General features: G+C 36.2%; 2 protein-coding genes across 3 annotated transcripts in view; one reads left to right on the top strand and one right to left on the bottom strand.

The window, feature by feature from the left end:
• Positions 1-336: 336 nt before the first annotated feature.
• Positions 337-1,591, bottom strand: LOC129919494 (uncharacterized). Its single transcript, XM_056000389.1, has 2 exons — positions 1,077-1,591; positions 337-1,014 (listed from the first exon to the last, which is right to left on the bottom strand). The coding sequence occupies exons 1-2, from the start codon at positions 1,132-1,134 to the stop codon at positions 746-748; spliced, it is 327 nt and encodes a 108-aa protein (XP_055856364.1). The 5' UTR covers positions 1,135-1,591; the 3' UTR covers positions 337-745.
• Positions 1,592-14,278: 12,687 nt separating this feature from the next.
• The window catches only part of LOC129919490 (beta-3 adrenergic receptor), a 67,111-nt gene continuing 56,833 nt past the window's right edge, over positions 14,279-24,556 (top strand). The window contains exons 1-2 of one of the 2 annotated variants that reach the window (XM_056000377.1): positions 14,279-14,503; positions 14,566-14,830. In XM_056000377.1, the coding sequence (XP_055856352.1) occupies positions 14,446-14,503; positions 14,566-14,830 (323 nt within the window). In that variant the 5' untranslated portion in view covers positions 14,279-14,445. The remainder of the gene's footprint in view (positions 14,504-14,565; positions 14,831-24,556) is intronic. The other variant, XM_056000378.1, reaches the window with a different exon arrangement.

Genomic DNA, 24,556 nt, shown 5'->3' with positions numbered 1-24,556 from the left:
TGTAGAGAATTAAAACAGTTTATGAAAAAAACATGATTTTTGTTTCTGGACATAGTAGTTTTTGTGAATTGCTTTATTGCATGAAAGATGCCAATAATAATAATTGGTACAAAAATCGGGGGTACCAACCATTGTACCCCTTAAGTTAACTATGTTACTTTTGAGATTGGAAATAAGATTCTAATATAGAATATCATTGTTAAAAAAGATGTTTTTTTTAGTGAAAACAAAATTTGATGGGCCACCCTAATGAAATTAAATAAAAAGGTTGCATTTAGGATAGAAAGTAAAAATAAAGAGTTTTCATAAAAAAATTTTGGGTGAAAGGGTGTTTTCTTTCGAAGGTACAGTAAAATCTGTAACTGGGCCCAAAAAGCCAATGATTTGTGTATAAAGTCTAAGAACTTAAGTATAAACGTTCAATTTGTCATTGAAATAAAAAATAAAATGAATTGGCAATAACTTTTTTTTTAGACCAATCGTATTGACTTAAATATTATGTCATTAGGTTCAGCATCAAAAAATACCTTAAAAACATGTGTCATATCTTTATATTCAACAAACAATTTTTTTCAAAATTTTTGACCTTTGACCCTCCTTCTTTTCCGCGAAAAAACAACCTTCCACCCAATTTTTTGTATCCTTAGTTCTTATCGCAAAAGAAAACTTTTTGCAAAGTTTCATGAGGGTAACAATTTTTTTTAAATGCCTATTTTATCTGTACTTAGATTAAAACCAAAGAAACTCACCTGGCAGGATTTTCAAAATTAAATGTTGATCGATACAAGGTTTCCAAATTATCCATATCCAATTCAAGTGGTTCGGTTGGATTTGCTTGGGTATATAAATAGAAACGAACCTTATCCGAGTTTGTCGAACCTAAGTGTTCGGGTTCTGTTAGCATAGCTTGCCTAAAAGCTTGTTGTTCCGTCATCTGGCGTATAGTTCCGTCATATTGTGGAATTGACCAAACTTCATCTAAAGACTCATCGGAGTCAATAGGAATCATTGAACCTTTAAAAATAAATTTCTTCAAATTTTCAAAATAATGACACAAATATTATAACTGTAGTTACATCTTTTAATAAGTCCACAGATGATTACAAAAAATATTGGTAATAAGTATTTTTTCATTTTGTTTGTTTAACTGTTGAAAATGTACTGAAATGGGTATTTTAAGTCATCCATTGTTATTTAAATGTTTTGACCAAAATTTATATGTATGCTATTCGTAATATAATAAAGCTTTCCTTGGGAAGGTATTTATATTTACAGCCCCCTCCAAAGGTTCATAAATGCTTTATATTTGGTGGTGCGGACTTTTTGTTCAAGTGTTTTTTTTTTATCATTTTACGAGTATTTTGTATTGAATTGCAAAAATATAATTTTATTTTATCATTTTATTGAATGAACGCAAAATATTGTAAAATGCCCCCTTAAAGAGAACGATAACAAAGCTCCCAAGCAGATGTTAATTGCAGTTATAAATGTTAGAAAAAATAAAATAAAATAAAATTGAATCTTATTGCACTCTTTTCGGATGGCGCTTGAGAAAAGGTTTACTCGTACACCTTTATCACAAATAAAAAATCTTTTCAGGTTCCATATCTTTTAAAAATTTATCTAGCAGCATGTGTCTGACTTGATTTTTAGTAAAAGAAATACAAGAACCGTTAAGAAAAATGTATATTGTTTTATTCTTTTATAAGCTTTAAGACCCGTTTACACAACCTGTTAAGAACTTGAATATATACACACACAAAAAACACACATACGCCACAGTGACCCTTTAAAATGTAATAAAAGAACTAAACCGCGTCACATGTCAGTTATTTGAAAAGACTGACGCGCGTCACTTTTCATAAAACTGACGCAAGTCACTTTTCAAAAAAATGACGCCCGCATCACTTTCTCATAAAATGACGCCCGCGTCAATTTATCATAAAATGACGCCCGCGTCACTTTATTGTAAAATGACGCCCGCGTCACTTTATTGTAAAATGACGCCCGCGTCACTTTATCATAAAATGACGCCCGCGTCACTTTATCAGTAAATGATGCCCGCGTCACTTTATTGTAAAATGACGCCCGCGTCACTTTATTGTAAAATGACGCCCGAGTCACTTTATAATAAAATGACGCCCGCTTCATTTTTTCATAAAATGACGCCCGCGTCACTTTATTGTAAAATGACGCCCGCGTCACTTTGTCATAAAATGACGCCCATGTCACTTTGTTGTAAATTGACGCCCGCGTCACTTTCTCATAAAATGACTCCCGCGTCACTTTATCATAAAATGACGCCCGCTTCATTTTTTCATAAAATGACTCCCGCGTCACTTTATTGTAAAATGACGCCAGCGTCACTTTATCATAAAATTACGCTAGCGTCACTTTATCATAAAATGACGCCCGCGTCAATTTATTGTAAAATGACGCCTGCGTCAATTTATTGTAAAATGACGCCTGCGTCAATTTATTGTAAAATGACGCCCGCGTCACTTTCTCATAAAATGACGCCCGCGTCACTTTATCATAAAATGACGCCCGCCTCACTTTATCACAAAATGACGCCCGCGTCAATTTATTGTAAAATGACGCCCGCGTCACTTTCTCATAAAATGACGCCCGCGTCACTTTATTGTTAAATGACGCCCGCATCACTTTATCACAAAATGACGCCCGCGTCAATTTATTGTAAAATGACTCCCGCCTCACTTTATCATAAAATGACGCCAGCTTCATTTTTTCATAAAATGACTCCCGCGTCACTTTATTGTAAAATGACGCCCGCGTCACTTTATCATAAAATGACGCCCGCGTCACTTTATCACAAAATGACGCCCGCGTAAATTTATTGTAAAATGACGCCCGCGTCACTTTCTCATAAAATGACGCCCGCGTCACTTTATTGTTAAATGAAGCCCGCATCACTTTATCATAAAATGACGCCCGCGTCACTTTATTGTTAAATGACGCCCGCATCACTTTATCATAAAATGACGCCCGCGTCACTTTCTCATAAAATGACGCCCGTGTCACTTTTTCATAAAATGACGCCCGCCTCACTTTATCATTTTATGAGCAAGTGACGCGGGCGTCATTTTATGATAAAGTGATGCGGGCGTCATTTAACAATAAAGTGACGCGGGCGTCATTTTATGAGAAAGTGACGCGGGCGTCATTTTACAATAAATTGACGCGGGCGTCATTTTGTGATAAAGTGACGCGGGCGTCATTTTATGATAAAGTGACGCAGGCGTCATTTTATGATAAAGTGACGCAGGCGTCATTTTATGAGAAAATGACGCGGGCGTCATTTTATGAGAAAGTGACGCGGGCGTCATTTTACAATAAATTGACGTGGGCGTCATTTTGTGATAAAGTGATGCGGGCGTCATTTAACAATAAAGTGACGCGGGCGTCATTTTATGAGAAAGTGACGCGGGCGTCATTTTACAATAAATTGACGCGGGCGTCATTTTGTGATAAAGTGACGCGGGCGTCATTTTATGAGAAAGTGACGCGGGCGTCAATTTACAATAAAGTGACGCGGGCGTCATTTAACAATAAAGTGACGCGGGCGTCATTTTATGAGAAAGTGACGCGGGCGTCATTTAACAATAAATTGACGCGGGCGTCATTTTGTGATAAAGTGACGTTGGCGTCATTTTATGATAAAGTGACGCAGGCGTCATTTTATGATAAAGTGACGCAGGCGTCATTTTACAATAAAGTGACGCGGGAGTCATTTTATGAAAAAATGAAGCGGGCGTCATTTTATGATAAAGTGACGCGGGAGTCATTTTATGAGAAAGTGACGCGGGCGTCAATTAACAACAAAGTGACGCGGGCGTCATTTTATGATAAAGTGACGCGGGAGTCATTTTATGAAAAAATGAAGCGGGCGTCATTTTATGAAAAAGTGACACGGGCGTCATTTTATGAGAAAGTGACGCGGGCGTCATTTTATGAGAAAGTGACGCGGGCGTCATTTTATGATAAAGTGATGCGGGCGTCATTTAACAATAAAGTGACGCGGGCGTCATTTTATGAGAAAGTGACGCGGGCGTCATTTTACAATAAATTGACGCGGGCGTCATTTTGTGATAAAGTGACGCGGGCGTCATTTTATGATAAAGTGACGCAGGCGTCATTTTATGATAAAGTGACGCAGGCGTCATTTTATGAGAAAATGACGCGGGCGTCATTTTATGAGAAAGTGACGCGGGCGTCATTTTACAATAAATTGACGTGGGCGTCATTTTGTGATAAAGTGATGCGGGCGTCATTTAACAATAAAGTGACGCGGGCGTCATTTTATGAGAAAGTGACGCGGGCGTCATTTTACAATAAATTGACGCGGGCGTCATTTTGTGATAAAGTGACGCGGGCGTCATTTTATGAGAAAGTGACGCGGGCGTCATTTAACAATAAATTGACGCGGGCGTCATTTTGTGATGAAGTGACGTTGGCGTCATTTTATGATAAAGTGACGCAGGCGTCATTTTATGATAAAGTGACGCAGGCGTCATTTTATGAGAAAGTGACGCGGGCGTCATTTAACAATAAATTGACGCGGGCGTCATTTTGTGATAAAGTGACGTTGGCGTCATTTTATGATAAAGTGACGCAGGCGTCATTTTATGATAAAGTAACGCAGGCGTCATTTTATGAGAAAGTGACGCGGGCGTCATTTTACAATAAATTGACGCGGGCGTCATTTTGTGATAAAGTGACGTTGGCGTCATTTTATGATAAAGTGACGCAGGCGTCATTTTATGAGAAAGTGACGCAGGCGTCATTTTATGAGAAAGTGACGCGGGCGTCATTTAACAGTAAAGTGACGCGGGCGTCATTTTATGAGAAAGTGACGCGGGCGTCATTTAACAATAAATTGACGCGGGCGTCATTTTGTGATAAAGTGACGTTGGCGTCATTTTATGATAAAGTGACGCAGGCGTCATTTTATGATAAAGTGACGCAGGCGTCATTTTATGAGAAAGTGACGCAGGCGTCATTTTATGAGAAAGTGACGCGGGCGTCATTTTACAATAAATTGACGCGGGCGTCATTTTATGATAAAGTGACGCAGGCGTCATTTTATGAGAAAGTGACGCAGGCGTCATTTTATGAGAAAGTGACGCGGGCGTCATTTTACAATAAATTGACGCGGGCGTCATTTTGTGATAAAGTGACGTTGGCGTCATTTTATGATAAAGTGACGCAGGCGTCATTTTATGATAAAGTGACGCAGGCGTCATTTTATGAGAAAGTGACGCAGGCGTCATTTTATGAGAAAGTGACGCGGGCGTCATTTTACAATAAATTGACGCGGGCGTCATTTTGTGATAAAGTGATGCGGGCGTCATTTAACAATAAAGTGACGCGGGCGTCATTTTATGAGAAAGTGACGCGGGCGTCATTTTACAATAAATTGACGCGGGCGTCATTTTGTGATAAAGTGACGCAGGCGTCATTTTATGAGAAAGTGACGCAGGCGTCATTTTATGAGAAAGTGACGCGGGCGTCATTTTACAATAAATTGACGCAGGCGTCATTTTGTGATAAAGTGATGCGGGCGTCATTTTACAATAAAGTGACGCGGGCGTCATTTTATGAGAAAGTGACGCGGGCGTCATTTTACAATAAATTGACGCGGGCGTCATTTTGTGATAAAGTGACGCGGGCGTCATTTTATGAGAAAGTGACGCGGGCGTCAATTTACAATAAAGTGACGCGGGCGTCCTTTTATGATAAAGTGATGCGGGCGTCATTTAACAATAAGGTGACGCGGGCGTCATTTTATGATAAAGTGACGCGGGCGTCATTTTATGATAAAGTGACGAGGGCGTCATTTTATGATAAAGTGACGCGGGCGTCATTTTGTGATAAAGTGACGTGGGCGTCATTTTATGAGAAAGTGACGCGGGCGTCATTTTATGATAAAGTGACGAGGGCGTCATTTTATGATAAAGTGACGCTAGCGTCATTTTATGATAAAGTGACGCTGGCGTCATTTTACAATAAAGTGACGCGGGAGTCATTTTATGAAAAAATGAAGCGGGCGTCATTTTATGATAAAGTGACGCGGGAGTCATTTTATGAGAAAGTGACGCGGGCGTCAATTTACAACAAAGTGACATGGGCGTCATTTTATGACAAAGTGACGCGGGCGTCATTTTACAATAAAGTGACGCGGGCGTCATTTTATGAAAAAATGAAGCGGGCGTCATTTTATTATAAAGTGACTCGGGCGTCATTTTACAATAAAGTGACGCGGGCGTCATTTTACAATAAAGTGACGCGGGCATCATTTACTGATAAAGTGACGCGGGCGTCCTTTTATGATAAAGTGATGCGGGCGTCATTTAACAATAAGGTGACGCGGGCGTCATTTTATGATAAAGTGACGCGGGCGTCATTTTATGATAAAGTGACGAGGGCGTCATTTTATGATAAAGTGACGCGGGCGTCATTTTGTGATAAAGTGACGTGGGCGTCATTTTATGAGAAAGTGACGCGGGCGTCATTTTATGATAAAGTGACGAGGGCGTCATTTTATGATAAAGTGACGCAGGCGTCATTTTATGATAAAGTGACGCAGGCGTCATTTTATGATAAAGTGACGCAGGCGTCATTTTATGAGAAAGTGACGCAGGCGTCATTTTATGAGAAAGTGACGCAGGCGTCATTTTATGAGAAAGTGACGCAGGCGTCATTTTATGAGAAAGTGACGCGGGCGTCATTTAACAGTAAAGTGACGCGGGCGTCATTTTATGAGAAAGTGACGCGGCCGTCATTTAACAATAAATTGACGCGGGCGTCATTTTGTGATAAAGTGACGTTGGCGTCATTTTATGATAAAGTGACGCAGGCGTCATTTTATGATAAAGTGACGCAGGCGTCATTTTATGAGAAAGTGACGCGGGCGTCATTTTACAATAAATTGACGCGGGCGTCATTTAATGATAAAGTGACGCAGGCGTCATTTTATGAGAAAGTGACGCAGGCGTCATTTTATGAGAAAGTGACGCGGGCGTCATTTTACAATAAATTGACGCGGGCGTCATTTTGTGATAAAGTGACGTTGGCGTCATTTTATGATAAAGTGACGCAGGCGTCATTTTATGATAAAGTGACGCAGGCGTCATTTTATGATAAAGTGACGCAGGCGTCATTTTATGAGAAAGTGACGCAGGCGTCATTTTATGAGAAAGTAACGCGGGCGTCATTTTACAATAAATTGACGCGGGCGTCATTTTGTGATAAAGTGATGCGGGCGTCATTTAACAATAAAGTGACGCGGGCGTCATTTTATGAGAAAGTGACGCGGGCGTCATTTTACAATAAATTGACGCGGGCGTCATTTTGTGATAAAGTGACGCAGGCGTCATTTTATGAGAAAGTGACGCGGGCGTCATTTTATGAGAAAGTGACGCGGGCGTCAATTTACAATAAAGTGACGCGGGCGTCATTTTGTGATAAAGTGACGCGGGCGTCATTTTATGAGAAAGTGACGCGGGCGTCATTTTATGAGAAAGTGACGCGGGCGTCAATTTACAATAAAGTGACGCGGGCGTCCTTTTATGATAAAGTGATGCGGGCGTCATTTAACAATAAGGTGACGCGGGCGTCATTTTATGATAAAGTGACGCGGGCGTCATTTTATGATAAAGTGACGAGGGCGTCATTTTATGATAAAGTGACGCGGGCGTCATTTTGTGATAAAGTGACGTGGGCGTCATTTTATGAGAAAGTGACGCGGGCGTCATTTTATGATAAAGTGACGAGGGCGTCATTTTATGATAAAGTGACGCAGGCGTCATTTTATGATAAAGTGACGCAGGCGTCATTTTATGAGAAAGTGACGCAGGCGTCATTTTATGAGAAAGTAACGCGGGCGTCATTTTACAATAAATTGACGCGGGCGTCATTTTGTGATAAAGTGATGCGGGCGTCATTTAACAATAAAGTGACGCGGGCGTCATTTTATGAGAAAGTGACGCGGGCGTCATTTTACAATAAATTGACGCGGGCGTCATTTTGTGATAAAGTGATGCGGGCGTCATTTTACAATAAAGTGACGCGGGCGTCATTTTATGAGAAAGTGACGCGGGCGTCATTTTACAATAAATTGACGCGGGCGTCATTTTGTGATAAAGTGACGCGGGCGTCATTTTATGAGAAAGTGACGCGGGCGTCATTTTATGAGAAAGTGACGCGGGCGTCAATTTACAATAAAGTGACGCGGGCGTCCTTTTATGATAAAGTGATGCGGGCGTCATTTAACAATAAGGTGACGCGGGCGTCATTTTATGATAAAGTGACGCGGGCGTCATTTTATGATAAAGTGACGAGGGCGTCATTTTATGATAAAGTGACGCGGGCGTCATTTTGTGATAAAGTGACGTGGGCGTCATTTTATGAGAAAGTGACGCGGGCGTCATTTTATGATAAAGTGACGAGGGCGTCATTTTATGATAAAGTGACGCTAGCGTCATTTTATGATAAAGTGACGCTGGCGTCATTTTACAATAAAGTGACGCGGGAGTCATTTTATGAAAAAATGAAGCGGGCGTCATTTTATGATAAAGTGACGCGGGAGTCATTTTATGAGAAAGTGACGCGGGCGTCAATTTACAACAAAGTGACATGGGCGTCATTTTATGACAAAGTGACGCGGGCGTCATTTTACAATAAAGTGACGCGGGCGTCATTTTATGAAAAAATGAAGCGGGCGTCATTTTATTATAAAGTGACTCGGGCGTCATTTTACAATAAAGTGACGCGGGCGTCATTTTCCAATAAAGTGACGCGGGCATCATTTACTGATAAAGTGACGCGGGCGTCCTTTTATGATAAAGTGATGCGGGCGTCATTTAACAATAAGGTGACGCGGGCGTCATTTTATGATAAAGTGACGCGGGCGTCATTTTATGATAAAGTGACGAGGGCGTCATTTTATGATAAAGTGACGCGGGCGTCATTTTGTGATAAAGTGACGTGGGCGTCATTTTATGAGAAAGTGACGCGGGCGTCATTTTATGATAAAGTGACGAGGGCGTCATTTTATGATAAAGTGACGCTAGCGTCATTTTATGATAAAGTGACGCTGGCGTCATTTTACAATAAAGTGACGCGGGAGTCATTTTATGAAAAAATGAAGCGGGCGTCATTTTATGATAAAGTGACGCGGGCGTCATTTTATGATAAAGTGACGAGGGCGTCATTTTATGATAAAGTGACGCGGGCGTCATTTTGTGATAAAGTGACGTGGGCGTCATTTTATGAGAAAGTGACGCGGGCGTCATTTTATGATAAAGTGACGAGGGCGTCATTTTATGATAAAGTGACGCTAGCGTCATTTTACAATAAATTGACGTGGGCGTCATTTTGTGATAAAGTGATGCGGGCGTCATTTAACAATAAAGTGACGCGGGCGTCATTTTATGAGAAAGTGACGCGGGCGTCATTTTACAATAAATTGACGCGGGCGTCATTTTGTGATAAAGTGACGCGGGCGTCATTTTATGAGAAAGTGACGCGGGCGTCATTTAACAATAAATTGACGCGGGCGTCATTTTGTGATAAAGTGACGTTGGCGTCATTTTATGATAAAGTGACGCAGGCGTCATTTTATGATAAAGTGACGCAGGCGTCATTTTATGAGAAAGTGACGCGGGCGTCATTTAACAATAAAGTGACGCGGGCGTCATTTAACAATAAATTGACGCGGGCGTCATTTTGTGATAAAGTGACGTTGGCGTCATTTTATGATAAAGTGACGCAGGCGTCATTTTATGATAAAGTAACGCAGGCGTCATTTTATGAGAAAGTGACGCGGGCGTCATTTTACAATAAATTGACGCGGGCGTCATTTTGTGATAAAGTGACGTTGGCGTCATTTTATGATAAAGTGACGCAGGCGTCATTTTATGATAAAGTGACGCAGGCGTCATTTTATGAGAAAGTGACGCAGGCGTCATTTTATGAGAAAGTGACGCGGGCGTCATTTAACAGTAAAGTGACGCGGGCGTCATTTTATGAGAAAGTGACGCGGGCGTCATTTAACAATAAATTGACGCGGGCGTCATTTTGTTATAAAGTGACGTTGGCGTCATTTTATGATAAAGTGACGCAGGCGTCATTTTATGATAAAGTGACGCAGGCGTCATTTTATGAGAAAGTGACGCAGGCGTCATTTTATGAGAAAGTGACGCGGGCGTCATTTTACAATAAATTGACGCGGGCGTCATTTTATGATAAAGTGACGCAGGCGTCATTTTATGAGAAAGTGACGCAGGCGTCATTTTATGAGAAAGTGACGCGGGCGTCATTTTACAATAAATTGACGCGGGCGTCATTTTGTGATAAAGTGACGTTGGCGTCATTTTATGATAAAGTGACGCAGGCGTCATTTTATGATAAAGTGACGCAGGCGTCATTTTATGAGAAAGTGACGCAGGCGTCATTTTATGAGAAAGTGACGCGGGCGTCATTTTACAATAAATTGACGCGGGCGTCATTTTGTGATAAAGTGATGCGGGCGTCATTTAACAATAAAGTGACGCGGGCGTCATTTTATGAGAAAGTGACGTTGGCGTCATTTTATGAGAAAGTGACGCGGGCGTCATTTTATGATAAAGTGACGAGGGCGTCATTTTATGATAAAGTGACGCTAGCGTCATTTTATGATAAAGTGACGCTGGCGTCATTTTACAATAAAGTGACGCGGGAGTCATTTTATGAAAAAATGAAGCGGGCGTCATTTTATGATAAAGTGACGCGGGAGTCATTTTATGAGAAAGTGACGCGGGCGTCAATTTACAACAAAGTGACATGGGCGTCATTTTATGACAAAGTGACGCGGGCGTCATTTTACAATAAAGTGACGCGGGCGTCATTTTATGAAAAAATGAAGCGGGCGTCATTTTATTATAAAGTGACTCGGGCGTCATTTTACAATAAAGTGACGCGGGCGTCATTTTACAATAAAGTGACGCGGGCATCATTTACTGATAAAGTGACGCGGGCGTCCTTTTATGATAAAGTGATGCGGGCGTCATTTAACAATAAGGTGACGCGGGCGTCATTTTATGATAAAGTGACGCGGGCGTCATTTTATGATAAAGTGACGAGGGCGTCATTTTATGATAAAGTGACGCGGGCGTCATTTTGTGATAAAGTGACGTGGGCGTCATTTTATGAGAAAGTGACGCGGGCGTCATTTTATGATAAAGTGACGAGGGCGCCATTTTATGATAAAGTGACGCAGGCGTCATTTTATGATAAAGTGACGCAGGCGTCATTTTATGATAAAGTGACGCAGGCGTCATTTTATGAGAAAGTGACGCAGGCGTCATTTTATGAGAAAGTGACGCAGGCGTCATTTTATGAGAAAGTGACGCAGGCGTCATTTTATGAGAAAGTGACGCGGGCGTCATTTAACAGTAAAGTGACGCGGGCGTCATTTTATGAGAAAGTGACGCGGGCGTCATTTAACAATAAATTGACGCGGGCGTCATTTTGTGATAAAGTGACGTTGGCGTCATTTTATGATAAAGTGACGCAGGCGTCATTTTATGATAAAGTGACGCAGGCGTCATTTTATGAGAAAGTGACGCGGGCGTCATTTTACAATAAATTGACGCGGGCGTCATTTAATGATAAAGTGACGCAGGCGTCATTTTATGAGAAAGTGACGCAGGCGTCATTTTATGAGAAAGTGACGCGGGCGTCATTTTACAATAAATTGACGCGGGCGTCATTTTGTGATAAAGTGACGTTGGCGTCATTTTATGATAAAGTGACGCAGGCGTCATTTTATGATAAAGTGACGCAGGCGTCATTTTATGAGAAAGTGACGCAGGCGTCATTTTATGAGAAAGTAACGCGGGCGTCATTTTACAATAAATTGACGCGGGCGTCATTTTGTGATAAAGTGATGCGGGCGTCATTTAACAATAAAGTGACGCGGGCGTCATTTTATGAGAAAGTGACGCGGGCGTCATTTTACAATAAATTGACGCGGGCGTCATTTTGTGATAAAGTGACGCAGGCGTCATTTTATGAGAAAGTGACGCAGGCGTCATTTTATGAGAAAGTGACGCGGGCGTCATTTTACAATAAATTGACGCGGGCGTCATTTTGTGATAAAGTGATGCGGGCGTCATTTTACAATAAAGTGACGCGGGCGTCATTTTATGAGAAAGTGACGCGGGCGTCATTTTACAATAAATTGACGCGGGCGTCATTTTGTGATAAAGTGACGCGGGCGTCATTTTATGAGAAAGTGACGCGGGCGTCATTTTATGAGAAAGTGACGCGGGCGTCAATTTACAATAAAGTGACGCGGGCGTCCTTTTATGATAAAGTGATGCGGGCGTCATTTAACAATAAGGTGACGCGGGCGTCATTTTATGATAAAGTGACGCGGGCGTCATTTTATGATAAAGTGACGAGGGCGTCATTTTATGATAAAGTGACGCGGGCGTCATTTTGTGATAAAGTGACGTGGGCGTCATTTTATGAGAAAGTGACGCGGGCGTCATTTTATGATAAAGTGACGAGGGCGTCATTTTATGATAAAGTGACGCTAGCGTCATTTTATGATAAAGTGACGCTGGCGTCATTTTACAATAAAGTGACGCGGGAGTCATTTTATGAAAAAATGAAGCGGGCGTCATTTTATGATAAAGTGACGCGGGAGTCATTTTATGAGAAAGTGACGCGGGCGTCAATTTACAACAAAGTGACATGGGCGTCATTTTATGACAAAGTGACGCGGGCGTCATTTTACAATAAAGTGACGCGGGCGTCATTTTATGAAAAAATGAAGCGGGCGTCATTTTATTATAAAGTGACTCGGGCGTCATTTTACAATAAAGTGACGCGGGCGTCATTTTACAATAAAGTGACGCGGGCATCATTTACTGATAAAGTGACGCGGGCGTCCTTTTATGATAAAGTGATGCGGGCGTCATTTAACAATAAGGTGACGCGGGCGTCATTTTATGATAAAGTGACGCGGGCGTCATTTTATGATAAAGTGACGAGGGCGTCATTTTATGATAAAGTGACGCGGGCGTCATTTTGTGATAAAGTGACGTGGGCGTCATTTTATGAGAAAGTGACGCGGGCGTCATTTTATGATAAAGTGACGAGGGCGTCATTTTATGATAAAGTGACGCTAGCGTCATTTTATGATAAAGTGACGCTGGCGTCATTTTACAATAAAGTGACGCGGGAGTCATTTTATGAAAAAATGAAGCGGGCGTCATTTTATGATAAAGTGACGCGGGAGTCATTTTATGAGAAAGTGACGCGGGCGTCAATTTACAACAAAGTGACATGGGCGTCATTTTATGACAAAGTGACGCGGGCGTCATTTTACAATAAAGTGACGCGGGCGTCATTTTATGAAAAAATGAAGCGGGCGTCATTTTATTATAAAGTGACTCGGGCGTCATTTTACAATAAAGTGACGCGGGCGTCATTTTACAATAAAGTGACGCGGGCATCATTTACTGATAAAGTGACGCGGGCGTCATTTTATGATAAAGTGACGCGGGCGTCATTTTACAATAAAGTGACGCGGGCGTCATTTTACAATAAAGTGACGCGGGCGTCATTTTATGATAAATTGACGCGGGCGTCATTTTATGAGAAAGTGATGCGGGCGTCATTTTTTTGAAAAGTGACTTGCGTCAGTTTTATGAAAAGTGACGCGCGTCAGTCTTTTCAAATAACTGACATGTGACGCGGTTTAGTTCTTTTATTACATTTTAAAGGGTCACTGTGGCGTATGTGTGTTTTTTGTGTGTGTATATATTCAAGTTCTTAACAGGTTGTGTAAACGGGTCTTAAAGCTTATAAAAGAATAAAACAATATACATTTTTCTTAACGGTTCTTGTATTTCTTTTACTAAAAATCAAGTCAGACACATGCTGCTAGATAAATTTTTAAAAGATATGGAACCTGAAAAGATTTTTTATTTGTGATAAAGGTGTACGAGTAAACCTTTTCTCAAGCGCCATCCGAAAAGAGTGCAATAAGATTCAATTTTATTTTATTTTATTTTTTCTAATATTTATAACTGCAATTAACATCTGCTTGGGAGCTTTGTTATCGTTCTCTTTAAGGGGGCATTTTACAATATTTTGCGTTCATTCAATAAAATGATAAAATAAAATTATATTTTTGCAATTCAATACAAAATACTCGTAAAATGATAAAAAAAAACACTTGAACAAAAAGTCCGCACCACCAAATATAAAGCATTTATGAACCTTTGGAGGGGGCTGTAAATATAAATACCTTCCCAAGGAAAGCTTTATTATATTACGAATAGCATACATATAAATTTTGGTCAAAACATTTAAATAACAATGGATGACTTAAAATACCCATTTCAGTACATTTTCAACAGTTAAACAAACAAAATGAAAAAATACTTATTACCAATATTTTTTGTAATCATCTGTGGACTTATTAAAAGATGTAACTACAGTTATAATATTTGTGTCATTATTTTGAAAATTTGAAGAAATTTATTTTTAAAGGTTCAATGATTCCTATTGACTCCGATGAGTCTTTAGATGAAGTTTGGTCAATTCCACAATATGACGGAACTATACGCCAGATGACGGAACAACAAGCTTTTAGGCAAGCTATGCTAACAGAACCCGAACACTTAGGTTCGACAAACTCGGATAAGGTTCGTTTCTATTTATATACCCAAGCAAATCCAACCGAACCACTTGAATTGGATATGGATAATTTGGAAACCTTGTATCGATCAACATTTAATTTTGAAAATCCTGCCAGGTGAGTTTCTTTGGTTTTAATCTAAGTACAGATAAAATAGGCATTTAAAAAAAATTGTTACCCTCATGAAACTTTGCAAAAAGTTTTCTTTTGCGATAAGAACTAAGGATACAAAAAATTGGGTGGAAGGTTGTTTTTTCGCGGAAAAGAAGGAGGGTCAAAGGTCAAAAATTTTGAAAAAAATTGTTTGTTGAATATAAAGATATGACACATGTTTTTAAGGTATTTTTTGATGCTGAACCTAATGACATAATATTTAAGTCAATACGATTGGTCTAAAAAAAAAGTTATTGCCAATTCATTTTATTTTTTATTTCAATGACAAATTGAACGTTTATACTTAAGTTCTTAGACTTTATACACAAATCATTGGCTTTTTGGGCCCAGTTACAGATTTTACTGTACCTTCGAAAGAAAACACCCTTTCACCCAAAATTTTTTTTATGAAAACTCTTTATTTTTACTTTCTATCCTAAATGCAACCTTTTTATTTAATTTCATTAGGGTGGCCCATCAAATTTTGTTTTCACTAAAAAAAACATCTTTTTTAACAATGATATTCTATATTAGAATCTTATTTCCAATCTCAAAAGTAACATAGTTAACTTAAGGGGTACAATGGTTGGTACCCCCGATTTTTGTACCAATTATTATTATTGGCATCTTTCATGCAATAAAGCATTTCACAAAAACTACTATGTCCAGAAACAAAAATCATGTTTTTTTCATAAACTGTTTTAATTCTCTACAATTCTGCATTCTATTTCATTCTCAGTTCCTTTTAATTATTAAAAAAGTAAAGCCGTTCTAAGTTCATGGAAAAATGCACAAAATACAGTTTTCCCGCTAAGGACACTGAATTTGGTAATTGTCCGTTTTTGATTATTTTTTGAGTTTTTGGATGAAGATTTATTTTTTTTAGCTTAAAAATATAATAAATTAAATGTTTTTAATTATTTTTTTATATAAAAAATATGTTCAAATTAATTAAAAAGGGGTGTCAATAACACTGGTTAACAATATTAAACTTTTTTTTTGTTGCCGAAACAAATATATACTTTTCTGATGGTTTTTGGTGTGCTGAATTCGAATCCGAAATCAAAAAAAAATTAATCAGCTCCCTTTTTTGAAATATTACCGTTAGAAAATGCAGCACTTCGGACCTTATTCTTTTATATATGGAAAATTGTTTGAGGATATTTAGTAACGGTTTTTATAAGAACTATTTACCACCTTTTTAAATCTGTTTAAATCTTTCCGATATCTTTTTTACTGCCCGAGATATCCTCAGTTGTTTGGTATTTTTATAAATTTTATAACGTCATATTTTCTTTATGATATATGAAGCCAAACCCACTGACTTCAGTTTAAAAAATCTCGGGCAATACAAAAGATATTGAAAAGATTTAAACAGGTATCGAAAGATGGAAAACAGTTCTTATAGAAACCGTTACTATATATGCTCAAACAATTTTCCTTATACAAAAGAATAAGGTCCGAAGAACTAAAAAAAACGGTTTTTTGCGTTTTCTAACGGTAAAATCTCAAAAACGGGAGCTGATTGGTTGTTTTTGACTTCGGATTCGAGTTCAGCACACCGAAAACCTTCAGCAAAGTATATTTTTGTTTCGGCAACAAAACCCTTGTAAACCAGTGTAATTGGTCCCATATAAAGCAGTGGTTTTATTATTGGCAGTGGGGTGCCAACAATGCGTGCTTTGGGACATCAATTGTTTGGCACTGCCAATAATTGTACCTTTAAGACTGCAAATAAGTATACCATGTACCCGTTATAAGTGTATGTTTGAAAAATGGGGAAAAAAGAGCTCAAAAGGATTGATAGATTTGCCATAAACTCGTTACAGACGATTTGTACGTGTTTCCAAGACCGTTTTTATATTATTTTAATATCTCCTTCTTAACGGATATCTCCTATATAAAGTTTTCGAGATATTGCAATTTTCTCGAAAACGGCTCCAACGATTTTGATTAAATTTGGCGTACGCAATGCTCTAAAAAATTTCTAACAAAAAAGCGTGTTTAGTTTTTACAAAAAATTGTACAACTGAAATATGACGTTTCTCTTTTTTGCGAAAATGACATAATTTTTAGTTAAATTTCAACTTAAAAAAAGATTTAACTTCCAAAAATTATCTAAGATAAAGGTATGTAATTTGAAATGCAAGAGCCAGTACATACGACCCAGTCGTACATTTTATTTACTTTTTTTTTTTTAATTGCGTTAAATGAAGATTTTTTGTTATATTAAACTGTTTTTAACTAAACTTTGATCAAGGGGCACGGTAGTGCCCAGCCAAGTTCTCTAGCAACTTTGGCACTACACCCTTATTTACAGGAAACAACTCAGGCCATTTTCGACCCCCCTCTAACTTCCACACCAAAGATGCTAGAAATTTCAAACTCACTACATTTGTTGAGCTGGTCGAAACCAAACACCTCACAAAATTTCAGCTTCCTACGATGAGTAGTTTCTGAGATATAGGGCTTCAAAAATCGCAAAAACCGTAACTGACTCACTGACTCACTGATTCACTGACTCACTGACTCACTGACAGATCATCAAAATTATGGAGTACTTCCCGATATCGTAGAAACTTGAAATTTTGCACGGTGATAGGACTTGTGGTGTATACAAAGGAAAAAATCGAAAATTTGAGATTTTCAATTCAGGGGGCGTGGCATCCGCCCATTTCCGCTGAATTTTCATCAAATATTATAGAGCACTTCTGATAGTCGTAGAATCTTGAAACTTGGTAGAATGGTAGAGCTGGTAGTTCATACAAAGGAAAAAATTTAAAATTTGGGAATTTCAGCCAGGGGGCGTGGCAACCGCCCATTTCCGCTGAATTTTCATTAAATATTTTAGAGCACTTCTGATTATCGTAGAATCTTGAAATTTAGTAGAATGGTAGAACTGGTAGTTTATACAAAGGAAAAAATTTAAAATTTGAGAATTTCAGCCAGGGGGTGTGGCAATCGCCCATTTCCGCTGAATTTTCATCAAATATTATAGAGTACTTCTGATTATCGTAGAATCTTGAAATTTGGTAGAATGTTAGAGCTGGTTGTTTATACAAATTAAAAAATTTAAAATTTGAGAACTTCAGCCAGGGGGCGTGGCAATCGCCCATTTCCGCTGAATTTTCATCAAATATTATAGAGCACTTCTGATTATCGTAGAATCTTGAAATTTAGTAGAATGGTAGAGCTGGTAGTTTATACAAAGGAAAAAATTTAAAATTTGAGAATTTCAGCCAGGGGGCGTGGCAATCGCCCATTTCCGCTGAATTTTCATCAAATATTATAGAGTACTTCTGATTATCGTAGAATCTTGAAATTTGGTAGAATGTTAGAGCTGGTTGTTTATACAAATTAAAAAATTTAAAATTTGAGAATTTCAGCCAGGGGGCGTGGCAATCGCCCATTTCCGCTGAATTTTCATCAAATATTATAGAGCACTTCTGATTATCGTAGAATCTTGAAATTTGGTAGAATGGTAGAGCTGGTAATTTATACAAAGGAAAAAATTTAAAATTTGAGAATTTTAGCCAGGGGGCGTGGCAACAGCCCATTTTCACTGAATTTTCATCAAATATAGAGATTTTGAATTCTACAGCCATACCTTGCAAAAAGTAGTGAAATCACAACAAAAACATTACTGTTAAAAAAGAGCCAAGTTATCCTATGTTGAAATTATGCTGGCACAAAAAGTACTGAAATGTAAAAGTGTACCAAGTTCTAAAGCTTGGCTTTAAATTTGTATAAATAAAATGTTGATTGTTCTCTTGATAATTTTTCTTTAAATTACCGATTTTTAAAGCTATTTGAAAAATTGCCAAGTAAACAATCAACATTTTATGTATACAAATTTAAAGCCAAGCTTTAGAACTTGGTACACTTTTACATTTCAGTACTTTTTGTGCCAGCATAATTTCAACATAGGATAACTTGGCTCTTTTTTAACAGTAATGTTTTTGTTGTGATAAAAACTATCATGAAAAACACTTGTATTTCTTTAAATTTTGAGGGTGCCAACAATTGTACCTGGTTGCCAATGATTGTACCTTTTGGGTAGCTTTTCCTATTTTATTATTTTAAAAATAGTCTTTGTTTTTTAAACATTTTTTTTTTAATAACATTCAAGTCAGAAATTCTTTAAACTTTAATTAAACATATAAAACATATTCCAAGCTCTTGCATGAAAAAAATGTTTACTTATTTTATTCTTAATTCTTATGGTAAAGACAACATTTTTAATTTCTTTGGGTTAACATTTTTTAACAGTTTTTGTGGTAGTTTAATTCCGAATTTCATCATTTTGAGAAAAAAAAACACACTTTCAATCAAAATAATTTTTTGGATTCTGTAGATTTGAAGAAACGAAACTTTTTCACCAAGTTTAAAAAATTAACAAAATTTGTGTTACCTTTCTCATACCTACATTTAACTCAACCCCTCAAAATTCATAAGTAGAGTAAAAAAATATAATCTCTTTTCATATATAATTATACACCTTTTTAAATGGCATAAAACCAAGTATGCCATTTGATTTCTTGCATAAAAGGAATTTTTAGAAAAAAAAATTCGAAAATCGTATAAAATATTTTTTTTTTATATATAAAAATTTTCTAACAGTTGTCAAAAAAAAAATAATTTGTATGTCGTTTTAAAGAAAATATTATTCAACACATAAAAACGAAATTTCGATAAAAGTCATAAACCCGTTTTCAAAAAATTGATTTTTCCAAAAAAAAAATTTGAAATATTTTTTAAAAATCAAAAAATGTGTTTTTTGAAAAACTTTAAACATTTTTATATATGTAGGTAATGATCGTTTTGAAGTTTCTGTATAAAAATTTTGGTCGAAATCTGATTTGTCGTTTACGAGAAATTCATAAATCAAAAAAACCGTTCTATGGCAGGTAACGGTACATAAAATATTATTTTATTTCCAAAGGAAGCTTTTATGTGTTGAATTACACACAAAAATTTTAATCAACATCGTTAGAGACGTTTTTGGAAAAAATTAACTTTTGCATGTCCGTCATATGACAGGTACCGTTAGTTTTGGTTCTAAGAAAAAATTTCAATTTGTCCTCTAGAGAATCACCCAAAACTGTTAACCACCAAATTTGAAGAAAATCGCTCCATTAATTTGGACTGTAGCTCGAGGTACACACAGACAGACGGACAGAACTGCTGAACCCACTTCTTTGGCAATCTCCATCATCGTAATGTCATGTAAAGTTGGTATCTCGAGTTCGATTCTTTTCCCGATATTTTCGATATATGTACATAGTACCTATGTATATCGCAAGTAAAAAGTTGAGATAACAATCAGACATGACATTAAGATGATAGAGAATGCCAAAAAAGCGGGTCTCACAACTCACAAGTCCGCCTGTCTGTCTATCTGCATACGAAGCTACTGCCTAAACGAATAGACCGATTAACAACAAACTTGGTATGTAGCGGTTTTTTGCCGACTCCCCAGAGGGTTTATTGGAATTCATTTTTTTTGGAGCAAAAATAAAGGTACCTGTCATATACCGATTTTAGTAAAGTTAAATTTGCTCAAAAACGACTTCAAAATTCATTATGATAATTTTAAGACAAGTTTATCTTTAAAAGAAAAAAAAAATTTTAAGAAAAATTATAATTAACGGTACCAAAAACGGTTTTTTTTTTTTTAATCCGATTTTCTCGGACACTATTAGTTTCAACGAAAATTTTTGTACAGAAACATTTATATAGTCTTAATATAAGTCAAAAGTAAAATTTTGCAAAAAAAAATTATTTTTGGATTTAAAAAAAAAATTTTAGGTTTTGTTTATCGAAAAATAGAATTTTCGAAAACGTGACATTAAAATTTTTTGAAATTTTGGTCTAAGCTTTAAGGTGTTGTTGGTTAATAATTTTATTCTAAAACTTTTTTTTTTCAAAAAAATGTTTATAAAAAATTAGTTAAAAAAAAAACGATTTTTAAATTTTTTTTCTAAAAATGCATCTTAAATACTTATTATGAAGTTCAACTCGATTTAACATGTTGTTCTTTTTATTTGAAAACCGAATTTTTAATTTTTTTTAATGCGTTTACCAAATTTCTATATAAAACGTTTTAAAAATTGTATTATCTTGAACTTTAAGAGCAAGTTCGTCCGACGCAGTCGTGCATTTTATTTATAGAGTCCTTTGATCCTTGGTTCTTATCCCAAAAGCCAACTTTTTGCCAAGTTTCAGGAGGGTAACAATTTTTTCTTAATTCACAGTGAGCCTGAACAAGTTTAAGGTTGACCTAAAATGACGACAAAAACTAAAAATGAGGCTTTGTTCCTGAAGGCCTCAGCAATAATAATCCGTTTTTACCAAAATCGGATTAACTTCCTTTTTCGAGATACCCCCCGTAAACGATTTTTTTTCGAAAAAAATTCATATCAACGCAAGGCTCGAGTACGATAACTTAGGTTTTTGTAGAGGTATTCAATACATTCATTTTTTGTTATGAGAGGGAGGGTCTATGTCCCCCCCCTTTTAAGAGGGAGGGGCAGTTTTATAAAAAACTACTAAAAAAATTATTTAAAAACAACGGCAACACTTACAGGTATCAGTGATACTTTTTCCAAAATCTAGAATTGTACATTTAATTTGAGTTTTTAAATCAAGATCTTTTAATCAGTAGTTTTCGAAATAATCGATTTCAAATTCAACATTTGTGAAAAATAAGTATGAAAAAATACATTGAATACTATTTTTGTCAAGGCTATGGATTTCAATACGGGATAAATCGATAAAATAAATTACCCCAATGAGTTCAATTATAAAAAATGGAAAAAAGAAGAAGCAACGGTGGAGGAAAAAAAAAACATAACTCATGCTTCAATATTTACTATAGATAAGAAGAGATGCGTTCACGATCTATTGTAAAAAAATAAAATTTTACATTTTAACTAGGCCTGTTGCACCAGATCGTGAATACCCCTAATGTATTTTTTCATACTTACATATTTTTCACAAATGTTGATTTTGAAATCGATTATTTCGAAAACTACTGATTAAAAGATCTTGATTTAAAAACTCAAATTAAATTTACAATTCTAGCTTTTGGAAAAAGTATCACTGATAACTGTAAGTGTTGCTGTTGTTTTTTAATAATTTTCTTAGTAGTTTTTTTTTTATAAAATTGCCCCTCCCTCCTAAAAGGGGGGGGCATAGATCCTCCCTCTCATAACAAAAAATGAATGTATTGAATACCTCTATAAAAACCGTTTTCAATTCTCGGCGCCTAAGTTATCGTACTCGAGCTTTGCGTTGATATGAATTTTTTTTTGAAAAAAATCGTTTACGGGGGGTATCTCGAAAAAGGAAGCTAATCCGATTTTGGTTAAAACGGATTATTATTGCTGAGGCCTTCAGGAACAAAGCCTCATTTTTAGTTTTTGTCGTCATTTTAGGTCAACCTTAAACTTGTTCAGGCTCACTGTGGTTAAAGGTGTTAGGAAAAAAACGATTTTATATGAAAAAAAAATTTTTTTTCCTTCGCATATTATTTCGCATGCTTCTTTACTAAGTGTTCAATTTCAACATATATAAGCTTAAAAGTTTTTTCTTATAAAGATATATATTTAATATATTTGTTTTTGTATTCAAACGGAGCAATTAAAAAAAAAAACATATAAATTTCTTCTTCCTATATTTTGAGCGAGCCAAAGATATTAGTTCAGTTCAGTTGATGTCTTTATAGAAATTGTTCATATTGTAATTTATTGGGCTCTTAAAGAAATGTAATTCTCCCAAAAAGTTGAGAGATTTTGAGGATTGTATAACTTTTTATGGTAAGGTGAAAAACCGTTTAAATGATTTTCACCACAAAACGAAGTAGGGTAGAGTTGCCTATTTTCTTCCGTCTCCAGTTTCCGGCCACCTTTCGGAAAATCGTTATAACTAGGGATTTCATAGGGTTCATTCCAAAATTTGGCTCTTATGCTGTTCTCTTATTTGTTAAAACAGCATACGAACGAAAATACCCCTTCGAAATCACAAGTTATAACGATTTTTCGAAAGGTGGTCGGAAACTGGAGACGGCCTCAAATAGACAACTCTACCCTATGCCAAAAAAGAAATGTATAAAAAGGAATTTTTTAGAAAAAATAAAATTGAAAATCGTAAGATCCGTTTTTTAAGAAAAAATATTTTTGTAAATTAAAAAAAAAAAAAATTAAAAAGAAAACTTACCTATACTAAGTTTTCTTTTTAATTTTTTTTTTTTTAAAGAAAAAAATTTGAAAAATATTTCTCGATCGGTTTTCAAACAAATTATTTATAAAAAAAAAATTGAGCTATTCATAAAAATTTTAATATTAGAGTCACTTAAGGCTTTTGTACAAGAAATTTCGTCAAAATCGAAATTAAAAAATTGTTATAGCAATTACAGTCAATGAGGGTTCAAAAAATATTTTTTTTTTTAATTTTAAAAATATACAACATTACTACTTAAACCGTTTTTTGGAAAAAAAAAATAACTTTTCTATTTTAGTTATATTTCAGGTACCGTTAGTTTTGGTCAAAAAAATATTCTATTATTCCTCCAGTGATTCACTCAAAACTCTTTGAGCTTTACGCCACTAGGTGCTGGAAAAAATTGCATTATTATAATAATTTCTTTAAATTGAAAGAAATATGGTATCAATATCAAGGTACTTTTTAAGTAGACAGATATTTAAGTCTAATTATAAGAATGCTTGTAAGGAACTATTACAAAATTGCGCGTCTATAGTGAATAAAAAAAAAGTTCAATATCCCGCAGCATTGTTCAAGTAGATTTAACTTTTTTTCACTTTAAATTACGTACACAGATTTAAGCTTTTTAAGACCAACGATAGCCGAGCATTTTTTTTTCTTCAGTTTTGTTTTTTAATTGTGGAAAATTAGTGGACTACGAAATTTTTCATTTTATTACGAATTCTTTGCACCGCACATAGGAGTATTCTGGTCGAAATGCTGAACAAATTCTAAAAATCAAACTTTTCAATTAAATTTTTTACAAAGCGGATGGTAAATATACAGGGGCTCATATGATGCACTTCTATTATTTGTAATAAATTGTGTGGAGTGGCAAAACAAGTTCAAAGTCAGTTGATTATTTTCTGGATATTTTTGTAATTTATGGTTATTTGGTGAGTATTGTTAGGAGATTGATTGTGAGCGAGTGTGCTTATAAACATAAAATTCTCAAATGAAAAATACAATTGCAGGTATTGAATAATAAATTAAAGAGTAGTTATGGAAATATTAAATCACAACAAAAACATTAGGTACTGTTAAAAAAGGAGCCAAGTTCTCCTATGTTGAAATTATGCTGGCACAAAAAGTACTGAGATATAAAAGTGTACCAAGTTCTAAAGTTTGGGTTCAAATTCGTATCAATAAAATTTTGATTGTTCTCTTGACAATTTTACTTTTAATTACCGATTTTTAAAGTTATTTCAAAAATTGCCAAGTAAACAATCAAAATTTTATTGATACGAATTTGAACCCAAACTTTAGAACTTGGTACACTTTTATATCTCAGTACTTTTTGTGCCAGCATAATTTCAACATAGGAGAACTTGGCTCCTTTTTTAACAGTACCTAATGTTTTTGTTGTGATTTCACTACTTTTTGCAAGGTATGGCTGTAGAATTAAAAATCTCTATATTTGATGCAAAT

Source organism: Episyrphus balteatus, chromosome 4 (assembly GCF_945859705.1).
Source record: "Episyrphus balteatus chromosome 4, idEpiBalt1.1, whole genome shotgun sequence".
Taxonomy (NCBI): domain Eukaryota; kingdom Metazoa; phylum Arthropoda; class Insecta; order Diptera; family Syrphidae; genus Episyrphus; species Episyrphus balteatus.
Note: the sequence above shows the minus strand (reverse complement) of the source record. Positions and strands in the feature narration are given on the sequence as shown.

Coding starts and splice junctions, on each gene's coding strand:
- LOC129919494 (XM_056000389.1), bottom strand. CDS start 1,134: ATGAAAAAATACTTATTACCAATATTTTTTGTAATCATCTGTGGACTT. Junction 1,015..1,076: donor CTGTGGACTTATTAAAAGAT/GTAACTACAGTT, acceptor TTATTTTTAAAG/GTTCAATGATTCCTATTGAC.